This window comes from Podarcis raffonei, chromosome 2, assembly GCF_027172205.1.
Source record: "Podarcis raffonei isolate rPodRaf1 chromosome 2, rPodRaf1.pri, whole genome shotgun sequence".
NCBI lineage: Eukaryota > Metazoa > Chordata > Lepidosauria > Squamata > Lacertidae > Podarcis > Podarcis raffonei.
The window spans coordinates 105,170,081-105,181,584 of NC_070603.1; the positions used below are offsets into that span (position 1 = coordinate 105,170,081).

General features: G+C 42.6%; 2 protein-coding genes across 4 annotated transcripts; both read right to left on the bottom strand.

The window, feature by feature from the left end:
- Window positions 1–3,932: 3,932 nt before the first annotated feature.
- On the bottom strand, window positions 3,933–4,880 carry HTD2 (hydroxyacyl-thioester dehydratase type 2). Its single transcript, XM_053378397.1, has one exon. The coding sequence runs from the start codon at window positions 4,878–4,880 to the stop codon at window positions 4,359–4,361; it is 522 nt and encodes a 173-aa protein (XP_053234372.1). The 3' UTR covers window positions 3,933–4,358.
- Window positions 4,881–4,884: 4 nt separating this feature from the next.
- On the bottom strand, window positions 4,885–8,975 carry RPP14 (ribonuclease P/MRP subunit p14). 3 transcript variants are annotated; one of them, XM_053378400.1, is made up of 6 exons: window positions 8,890–8,975; window positions 8,299–8,406; window positions 8,097–8,181; window positions 7,685–7,761; window positions 6,288–6,366; window positions 4,885–4,992 (listed from the first exon to the last, which is right to left on the bottom strand). In XM_053378400.1, the coding sequence occupies exons 2-6, from the start codon at window positions 8,388–8,390 to the stop codon at window positions 4,936–4,938; spliced, it is 390 nt and encodes a 129-aa protein (XP_053234375.1). In that variant the 5' UTR covers window positions 8,391–8,406; window positions 8,890–8,975; the 3' UTR covers window positions 4,885–4,935. The 3 variants fall into 3 exon arrangements, with proteins under 3 accessions (XP_053234375.1, XP_053234373.1, XP_053234374.1); XM_053378398.1 differs by having other exon boundaries at window positions 8,806–8,919; XM_053378399.1 differs by lacking the exon at window positions 8,890–8,975 and adding an exon at window positions 8,806–8,831 and having other exon boundaries at window positions 8,299–8,403.
- Between the last annotated feature and the right edge of the window lie 2,529 nt (window positions 8,976–11,504).

An 11,504-nucleotide genomic window follows, 5' to 3' on the forward strand; every position in this document is an offset into this window, starting at 1 on the left:
CACAGGGTTGTTGTGAGGGTAGCACAGTGGGCAGCCATGTATACCACCTGAAGCTCCTTAGAGAAAAGTACAGTAGTGGGATTTAATCACCACCACCCCCAGTGAAATGTTATCCTCCTAACTGTGTTTCTTGCCCTCACCTCAGTGCTGTAGCTTCCTCCTGGCAAAGGGGCCTGCTGCTTTCTCAAGCCACAAACACAAGTTGCCTTTGCATGAAATGGGCTGCCTCTCCCAAGTACAGTGGTACCACGGGTTAAGTACTTAATTCGTTCTGGAGGTCCGTACTTAACCTGAAACTGTTCTTAACCTGAAGCACCACTTTAGCTAAAGGGGCCTCCCACTGCCACCGCACTGCCAGAGCACGATTTCTATTCTCATCCTGAAGCAAAGTTCTTAACCTGAAGCACTATTTCTGGGTTAGCATAGTCTGTAACCTGAAGCGTATGTAGCCTGAAGCGTATGTAACCACTGTACTCTCCACAGATCAGGCTGTAGCCCTGGATTGGGGGTAGCTTACATGGTGCCCTCCAGACGATTGTGGACTACAACTCCCATCACGCTGGCTAGGGCTGATGGGCATTGTAATCTAGCAGTATCTAGAAGGCACCACACCTTAGCTACCCATGGCTTAGGCCAGGCTTCCTCAAACTCGGCCCTCCTGATGTTTTAAGACTACAGTGCCCATCATCCCTGACCACTGGTCCTCCTAGCTAGCGATCATGGGAGTTGTAGGCCAAAACCATTGGGAGGGCCCGAGTTTGAGGAAGCCTGGCTTAGGCAGTCAATCCTCCAACTCTGCCATGTGACAAGCACTCAGGAGCATTAAGCATGTGCCTAAGAGCAGTTTCAGGCTGTGGAGGTGGCAGGCTGGCATTAACAATTTGCATTTTTCTTTTATTAGGTCATGCGGAGTGGCGCTTTGCATCTCTTACTGCAGTCAGGCAACGGAGGGCAGTTGACACCTCTCAAAAATAGGGCGAGATGCAACAGTTCTACTCCATACATTATTTATTTAAACAAAGTTTATGCAGGAAGGTGTGGGAAGCACCTTTTATTTTATTACTATTTTTGTTTCTCTCTCAATCTCCAGCTAACCAAAGCTGCTCTGAGAGGGTAGCTCCCTACTTGAGATGAATCAACAGTCTACTTTACAAAGGGTCACAGTCTTTTCAGCTGGGAAAAGTGAAACATGCTTGTGTCAGGCCAGTCCACATGGTCTTTTCCTTCTCACTCTTTCATTCACTATCCCTTTTACACACAAAATTGAAAGAGGCTCTTCAGAAGTGAACAGGATGCAAGGAGCCCCGTGCCACAATAACTTTGAAGTGTGTGCATATTAGACATCCACACAGCTTTGATCAAAATCTTTAAAAGATGCTCTGGGGAGTCAGAGGATCCATGCCATGAAGCGTAATTGTAATGTATCCTTGTACTTCACCAACACACCATTGCACAGATCCGATGAAATCTGGCAAACAGAATTCCTCCCTCTGTTACTCCCTAGATAACTGGTCTAAAAAGCAATACCTCTTACTGGATGAACCATAGTCTGTGAAACAAATTTCTCCTCAAAACCTAAGTTGACATACTGACCAAATTAACTAGGAATGCAGATTTTTCAGTCGTGCTGGTAAGCTTATGTTTTAAACTCCCGTCTTTCGCCCCAGGCCACAATCCTACAAACATCGCTGAGGAAACGCAAACCATTTAAGGCCACCATTTTAATGAATGCTAGCTCTACAACTTTTAAGAATATAGTGTTTCAAAAAGAGAACAATTGTGCTGAATGGAATTGTTTCAGGGGAAGATAATGTTTTCCACTCAAAACATCTTTTTGTGAAAGTTGCCATCTCAGGACGTAATGTTTTCCACATGCCCTAGCTTTATGACTAAAGCCCAAAGCATCCCACACATCTTAGGAAGAGTACACATTACTTTACACTTTGGAAATAATGGTAAAGCATTTAATGAACCTGAGTTAATAATGGCCAGCTTAACATTGCCGCTTGTCAGTTTAAAAAATATCCAAATTCCATTTTGGCAGTCAGCAAAACTAGTTTGCCGTATTTTATATGGTCAGTCGTCCAGGAAACTAGCACTTCTCTATATTCATCCTGTTTAGTTAGCAACCTGAAGTACCCATAAATATTCTGGAGGGAACTGATTTCTACAGGAAGGTGTTAACTTATAAATTCTACCCTCCCTGGAATTAACAAGCATTTAAATTATGAACAGGCAGCTCTGCCTTGACCCCAACTCTTATGGGTCCAGGGATGGGAAGGGAAGGTTGTCTGATCTCATTACCAACACAGGGGGAGAAGATCCCACAAATGAAGAGGCGAGACAATGATTCAAGTTGTCTCTCCCACTCACACACAAGTGCTGGTTTTGACCAGAGGGTCATGCAGGAGAAAGATAAGACAGCTCCAGGATATGGAGAACCTAGGAGCATGTAACCAGAGTCATCTTGAATTTAGCAGAGTAGCTTGAAACAACCGATTTTTAAAAAATAAAAAAAATGTAGGCACTGAGCCTGCTCTGTATTGCAAGCCAAACCCTAAAAAAAGGAAACCACTCACTATTGTTTTACACATCAGCTGAAAAAACTTGTTTTGGCAAGCCCACCCAGTCATATGATTTAGGGGTTGTTGTTTTTACAAAAAGGCAATTTCTTTTAAAAGAAAAAAAATGCTTCATAGGTTTTACTGATTTTATCTGTTTAATTGGGGGTTTAAGCATTTTTAAATTTTTTAATAGATTTGCATATTTTATTAAATTTACCAGCTGCTTTTTTACCAGGGTAACTAAAAGCAACATGATACATAAAACAAAACAAAACAAAATCACATACTGAGATTGGATGTCCATCAAGCCAGCCAGGCACCACGACGCAACAGGCAAAGTTCAAGCGCTCTAACAAAGGCACTCAAAACACGCAAAAGTCTATTATGACAAACTGGAGTGAAGCAAAAAAATCAAATGAAACAAAGAAAAAGAAGCAGATTCTAACGATGAGCACAATCTTTGGTTTGCTCTCTGCTGGAGCTTTGATATGATTTAAGAACTTTCGACACTCCAACCCTTTCTTAGGTTTGTACCCTGTATGAATTCTTTGATGTGAAGTAAGGTTGCCACTCTGATGCAGCTTTTCCCACACTCAAAGCAACTATAAGGTTTGCCCCCTGTGAATTCGTTGATGCAAGAGCTTTGAGTAAAGCTCTTGCCGCACTCCCATGTGCATGGCCACGATTTATGTGTGTGTGTGGGGGGGAGATTTATTGGGGAGGAGCCGAGCTATTTGCGACACAATTGGCCACTTAATTATTTTTTATTTATGTACTTGGCTGGGGGGGCAGCTTGCCACTCCCCCCCCCAGCTATGCCCGTTTCCCATCACTTACTATGAACGCCTCCCTCATTCTCTTATCATAGCAATGGAACCCACCAGAGAGGTGCTGGAACTGAGCTCTGGCAAGTTCTTGCTGAGAAAAAGCCCTGGAGAGAACCACAGGGAAACCAACAACAGCCATTTTTCTGTAGGCCAGAGCAATTCCAATAGTACTTGTTGCCCACGAAGGCATTTGTACTTCTGAAAAACAGATCTTTAAAAAAATAAACATTTAATCAGCAATAGTTAAAAAGAAATCAGACACATGTAACTTGTGCGTGTGTGGACAGGCTTGTCTAAAAACAAGCAACAGGCAGCACAAAGAGCTCAGTGAAGGCCCCTGTCAAATGTCAACAGGCGGGGAGTTCCAACGAGTAGGTGCCGCCTGTACTAAAATACCCATTTCTTACAAGCGCAGGACAAGTATTAGGTAGCACCTGTCAGAGTGCCAGTTCTGTGAATCAAAGTGGTCGAGTGAATATATATGGGCTAAAGGGATCATGCATTTTGCTTTGAGCATGAAGGGAATAGGTAGCAACAAACCATTTAGAAGTAATTATTTTTATTGTGGGTGGGGGGAGGAACCCACCAAACTATGCATGGGAATACAAGAGAATGAATTTTTTTCTAATGGGATCTGTGCTTTATTAAAGTTTATGAACCCATTACCAGGAAAAGCCCATTTTGAACAACAAACGGTCCAAAGGAATCCAAACCAGCCATGGTCACAAACCACAGAAATGTAGGTGAGAATGATGCACTGGTGCAGGAAATCTGCATTTAGCTCTCTGTTCTGAGCCATAAAACAAAACACCAACAATTACAGATATAGATAAGTATAAGATGTACTCTGTGTATCATTAAGCAGTTGCATTAATGTACCCAGTTGGCATTGTCTTGAAAAGTATTTAAATGTATGTCCACGCAAACTATTCATGGGCTCAGCTACAATAATATACTGCAACTTGGGGTCAGATCTGAGATTTCTGTTCCTCTGGCACCATGACTTTAACGGTGCCTTCCATCACTGTTTTGCCACTTTCTACAACAGTACAGGAGACGGAAATATAAGCAAGACATCTCTTCAGTTTCTTCACTTCCGCTGCAGCTAAGACCTCTTCTCCGACATATAACGGGGATGGGAAATGAATTTCCTGAGAAAGAAAAACGCAGCCATGCCCAGGCACCTTAGTGCCCAGAACAGCAGAGATGAGCCCGTTGATCAGAACACCGTGGACAACTCTCCTGCCAAATCTTGAGCTCTCTGCATAGTCTTCATCCAGATGCAATGGGTTTGTGTCTCCTGTTAACTTCGAAAAGGTAACAACATCCTCCTGCGTAAATGTCTTGGTTAATTCTGCCTTGTCTCCGACTTGTATGTGCAAATGATGAAGAGAGGGTTGAGCAAGTGGAATGGCAACATCTGGCCGTGCTGGGAAAGTTCGCTGGAGTCTCGCACATAGAAATCTGCATTTCAGCCACGCTACCTGCATCTTAAGACAGCTCTGGCTTTTCACAAACTCGAGTCGAGTTGCCTTTTCGGTTTATTTAATCCAGCACCAATTCTCTGCTGTTCCCAGCTAACGCAAGAAGAAACGGAGAAGTCTAGGAAGGGGAACAAACAGGAACATGAATTTCAAAACAAGAACAGGAAAATTCTTCCTGCAGAAAACAAAATGTGAGTAACTTGTGCCAACAGAATGGAAGTTGATTAATCTTCTTGGAAACCAGATTTAATAAAATATAAGCCTAGGAGGTGAGGGGGAAGTGGGCATTTCAATGACCATGGGAGGGCAGGAACACTCAGTTCTGTAGCCACCAAGAATCACTTTCACATGCTGATGACAGCCTATATAACTATTTGGTATTCAGAAGAGGGCCAAGGGCAATGGGGAGTGTTCTTGCAAAAATAAAACCACAACATGATATATCAGCAAATCAGTAGCCAAGAAGTGAACATTCAGAGTGAGCAGCTTCTAAGCAAGTTTGACAAGGTTTTTTTTACGCATTTGTTATTTAAATTTCTATTCCACCTTTCAGCACTAGGCACCTGCAAGGACTAAAAATATATGATGGGGAAAAGTCACTTTCTCAGAATACACAGAATAGCTTACTTTTCTAAACAATCCCATATTGAAAAGAAATGGTCTTTTACCAACATGAATACCACAGTACGGTACATAGATTTCCACGATCTGGAAGCTCCAGGGCAACAACCAAGAATATTTGATAAACAACGGAATTAAGGCATAAACTTTGATCAGCCAGTTATAATGCGGAGACTCAACTGTGGCTAGCCAATTAGTGTGAAAGAGAATTCTGATCGATTAGTATTAACCAATGATCCAAATACCTCATCGATTACTCCATCCATCCAGAAAGCCGTGTTTTAGCTAGCTGGGACTATTAACCGCAGAGGAAAAATCAAAGCAGGTGTGGGACTTAAAATGAATTTTAATCTCTTCGCTATGAAAAAGCAGCCATATGGGTTTCAAATTCCTTACTTGAGGTATTTATTGTAAGCTACTTTTGGTTTTTCGAGAGAAATTCAGAAAATAAGATCAATTAACTACAATTTGCTATGTGTGTACTACAAACCAATACTGAAATAAGACTTCTGTGACTGGATATCACATAACATCTTTTGGCAGCAATTTTTTATCCATCTGGGAGTAATCACCATTGCACTCAAAGGGACATAGGTAAAGGTAAAGGGACCCCTGACCATTAGGTCCAGTCGTGCCCGACTCTGGGGTTGCGGCGCTCATTTCACTTTATTGGCCGAGGGAGCCGGCGTACAGCTTGTAAATTCAAATGTAAATGTAAATCCTGAAAAAAATGACCAGTCCGTTAGGCAACTTTATAACCTGGGATCAGATTGCTTGCATCTTAACTCTTACCTGTATCACCCTAAAAGCACACTTTCTGTTCTGATATGAACCAAACAGCGTCAGAGCACTCCACAGCTTTGCGAGGCCACTGTTCAAACGACAGAATTAGAGACATTCTTGTTCACATAAAACAAGTGCCAAAACAACATGACAGAAAAGGCTATTAAGATTTCAGTCTCATTCATTGAGAGGCAAGATCCACAGTTCTGTGTTGTTGGAATTTTTAAGCACATCTTTCCACACACAAATTTAACGAAAATTTTCTCTTTTTTAGGAGAATGCAGAGAACACCTTGCACAGGATTGGTATGTGGTTGTCAGAAACCCATTTGACTATTGCCAAGTAACTCAAATCAAGTTTTTTGGTTAACATTGTGTAGGCCTGGTGCTGCTATTTCATACAGTGGTACCTTCGTTCACAAACTTAATCCATTCTGGAAGTCCATTCCAAAACCAAAGCATTAATGTTTGATGTATTATGGTATTTTAATATTTTGTTGGAAGCCGCCCAGAGTGGCTGGAGAAGCCCAGAAAGATGGGTGAGGTATAAATAATAAATAATAAATTATTATTATTATTATTATTATTATTATTATTATTATTCCAAAACCAAGGCGAGCTTTCCCATAGAAAGTAATGCAAAATGGATTAATCCGTTCCAAACTTTTAAAAACAACTCCTAAAACAGCAATTTAACATGAATTTTACTATCTAACGAGACCATTGATCCATAAAATGAAAGCAATAAACAATGTACTGCAGACACACAATCGATCAATCAGTAGTTGAACTGGGTTCCACACAGTCACAAAAACAAATAAAAAAGAGCGGCAAAAACAGACAGACCTCAGCGTGACACTCAAAATGGAAGTGTGGCACTCAAATCGGAAGCGTAACACTGAAAACGGAGCATGTTCGGCTTCTGAAAAAGTTTTACAAACCGGAACACTTACTTCCGGGTTTGAAGTGTTTGGGTTCCAAGTTGTTTCCGTACCAAAGCGTTTGAGAACCAAGGTACCACTGTACTGGCATTTTGAAATTGGAAGTATTTTTCCAACCCTGGCCTTGCAGGAACGACGAGGAAATTACACCTTCACCACCATTAAGTAACACTCCTACACCCAAGCAACAACAATACTACATACAGGCAACTCCCCACAAGCACAACCATGGAAGCAAGCACCATTTTTCGGCACCAGAAGAGGGTGAGGGAGACGGGCTTTTGCATGTACTGCTGAAGTGCACAGTTCCTCAGAACGCAACCCCTGCGTAAATGAGGAGTTGCCTGTACAGTACCAACCAAGCTTGTGACATCTCCTTTAAACATAAAGAGCATCCCCTTCATTTTAGAGAGCCTTGTTTTCACCCAATAGCGCTTGCTAAAGATGTATATTCAGAGTTCCTTACACATTAGGTACTCTGAGTACTGCAGACAATGTTTCTTCCTCATAGGTCAGCACATCGACAAGCAAAGCGGCACCAACCTAAAAAGAAAAGATATTACGTTGTTACTAAGAAGCAGAGACTTTGCAAAATGAAGTTGCTGAATATTCATATTTTATATCGCTTACTCTCTTCATAGTCTTCTCTTGTTATGACTGCAATGTTTCACCCTTTAAAGTTGGGAGAAACAGCTGCCTATTTTCACCTCGTTTTAAAAGCATAAAGACAAACAGTGCATAGTTGTACTCCTTCAGAAGCCATCTTTCCTCTATGCAGCGGATCCAAATAAACAAGGTGATATTTACATATACATAATTTGGAAGCTGAAGAAATGCCATCTCCGAATAATGACAGTCAACATAAACAACAAACATACCTCACCATGCAGCCGTTTCAGAGCAGAGATGATAAGTTGTTTGAATTCAACAGCATTTAGGCTAAAGTCAGCTTCCTGAAACTCCCTGAAATGTAAGTTAGCAATAAGTCTTATTAGCAAATCCTATTGATCAACAAAAGAATACACCGCACCAAATCCTTCCAAGGTGAAGGGGCAAAAGGAAAAAAAGGCATGAACTTACAAATGGATCTTTAGATAGTGGTATTCAGAAGCATTCTTGAGAACTATTCTTTTATAGGAAGCTGGCTTGTTGCCCTCTCCAAATTCAGTCATTTTGGTAAGCCGACTTCTAAAAGAAGAAATAGACACTTAATGCACATCAAGTCCTACACTGGAAATTCCACAAATTAGGGCCCCACTCTCTTGGCCCCCCCCACCCCAAAATTCACTATTAATATACTTCTTCTTAATTGTATTTCGGTTCAACAATTACTTTGATAAAATACATAACATGGCTTTAGATACCTAGGAGGTCCATAAATTACCATAAAGCATATATTCAAAAAACAAAAAACAGCGACAATTTGTTGTTAACGAAGGACAGCTGGACATATAAAGGGCCCCATTACCTTCAGTAGCTTAGGGCCTCATCAAACCTAAATCCGCCCGGTATATAAATTCAATAAAAATGAATGAATGAATGAATTTTCCCGTAAGATAAGTGGAGCCAGCATTGAAGTCAACCTACGAAAAATGCATCGGATACGCACAGGATCCGGCCAAGGCTGCCACGAGAGTTTCTTCGACGGAGCCCTGCGACGGGGAAACCTACCTACAACTATCCTGCAGCGAACCAGGCGCCACATGCCTCCTGCACGTGCCTTTCTTCTCTGGGGAAAACACAGAACGAAGCACAGAGGGGGGATACAACCGGACAGAACTTCCGTGGGCCAATGACGGAGCCCCGTATCTTCCGTTCTGACCAATGGCGGATGCGCGAAGTCGTCAGGAGCTCCGCCCCGCGCGTAGGCCGGCGGCCCCAATGGGCTGATCGTTCATGGAAGAGACGTAAAGGAGCACTCGGGAGAGGAGAGGGCGGGGGAATAATCAGAGTTGGCGCGGGGAGTGGGCGGGGCGGTTTGGAACGCTTGGTAGCCAATAGGACCAAAAGCTCTATGCTTCGGAGGCGGGGGTCTCTCCCTTAAGTTGCTGGACCTAGCGCGCCTGCGTCAAAGGGCGTTCGAATCGGGCTTCATTGTAGAGCGCTGCTGCGCTGTCGCGGAGGCTGAGAGCTGGGGAAGAGGGACGGGCAGCGAGCAGCGCTTCCCTTGCTGTGGGGACGGAGAGCAAAATGGGTCGCGGAGTCTTTTTTCCACCCCATGCCGCTTTTGCTGAGTTGTGAATTTTAATCCAGGGAAAGCATACAGTCAAAGCAAATGGGCACAGGATGCCTCGCTTTGCTGCCATTCTTAGTCCCAAGCAGGCACCATTGTGCTAAGTGAGGCTTACTCCCGAGTAAGCGTGCAGCGTTTTTCGGGAGCCCTCCCGTGAATTACACCAATGCCTTTTGTTATGTTTTTTTTTTCCTGCTGAGTCTGTTACTTCTCCATGTCTACATGGGTGGAGGGGGATAAAACATCATTTTAAAAAATCATTCCCTTTGCAAAATTCTCTACTTGGGCATGAAGTCTTGCGCCAGTCACTGCCTCTCAGCCCAGTCTACCTCACAGGGTTGTTGTGGGTACTATTACTCAGTGCTTTTTTTCCTGGAGGGACGCAGGGGTACGCATACCCCTAAACATTTTGTGAATCTTCAGTTTGGCCTCATTGAGGGGCAGTATCTCAATATGAGTAGGAAAATAAGAGTACTCCTAAACATTTTATTTAGAAAAAAGCACTGCTATTACTATTATTATTTATTAAATTTCTATAGTGCCCTTCATCAGAGGATGACAGGGTGATTTGCTGTAGAAAACACAAAAATATATTCCATAAAAATAAATAAAAACAATTACCCCTCGCCCCAGTTTAAAAGTTCGTAGATTGTTTAATTAGCCAAAGACCTGGGAGAAAAGGAATGTTTGCCTTCCTAAGGATGCCTAAAGTTTTAATGAAGGCACCAGATGAGTTCCTGGGGAGAGCAGGGAGCCACCTCAGAAAAGGCCTGTTCTCATGTTGCCACCCTCTGGGCATCTCGTGGAGGAGGTACACAAAGGAATGCTGATGATTACAGGGTCTGGGTCGGTTCATATGGGGGGAGGCATTCTTGAGGCATTGTGGTCCAATTTATAGGCATGGAGGAGGGGAACCATGTATGCCAGCTTGAGCTCCTTGGAGAAAAAAAAGGTAGGATATAAATGCAATTTAAATAAATGAATAAACCTTCCTGCAAGCAAATCAGAATAAATGCTCAATAAATAGCAGACAGCATCTAATCATCATCATCATCATTTAATTTGAAAAAAATAAAAAAATGACCAGTAGCACCTTAGAGACCAACTAAGGTGCTACTGGGCAATTTTTTTATTTTTTTATTTATTTCGACTGTCAGACCAATACGGCTACCTACCTGAATCTAGAATCATTTTATTTGTATGCATCCCCAGATCCCAGCTATGGTCCAAATTAAATCTGATATTACAGGACAAACGACTCCTCTTTCTTATAAAAGCCCCGTGCAATGGAACCAAACTGCAGGTCCGATGCGGTTGGCAGGGACAGTTATCGAACAGTACCGAGATTACTAGGGCGGTGAGACAGGGATGTGTTATGGCTCCCACACTGTTTTGCCTATTCTTAAACGACCTAGAAGTGAGCCTAATGGACCCAGACGGACACCTTCCAAAAATAGGAATGAGAAGGACCCCCTTGTTGTTATATGCGGATGATGCAGCCATCATTTCATGTTCCAGACCGGGTTTGGGATATCTACTGAGGAAGTTTTCTGATTACTGTTTTGGAAATGGCTTATCCATTGATTATGAAAAATCAAAAATTTTAGTATTCGAAAGAAGCTTCTCCCGGTTTAAATGGGCGCTGGATGGCCATAACCTTGAACAGATTAAATACTTCAGTTATCTAGGGCTCACATTCCATCATACAAGATCTTGGAAGCACCACTAGCAAACCTCCCTTCAAAAGGCGGAGATTACAAAGCTAGCCATACTCAGATTCTTTTTCACAAAGTATGTTCCAGCAGCCTTAAGGGTTTTCAACGCAAAATCCATTTCCCAACTCCTGTACGCTGCAAATGTCTGGCATAATGGGGACCTGCCTAAACTAGATGGCTTTCAGGCAAAATTTCTACGCCCTCTGCTGCAGGCACCCAACTGTGTCCCCAACTCCATACTTCTGTTAGGAGCTGGTGAATGCCCAATTTCAACTAAAGCGTGGTGGGTTGCCCTAAAACATTGGCTCAGGATTGCAGTGTTTGATCTAGGGAAGGGT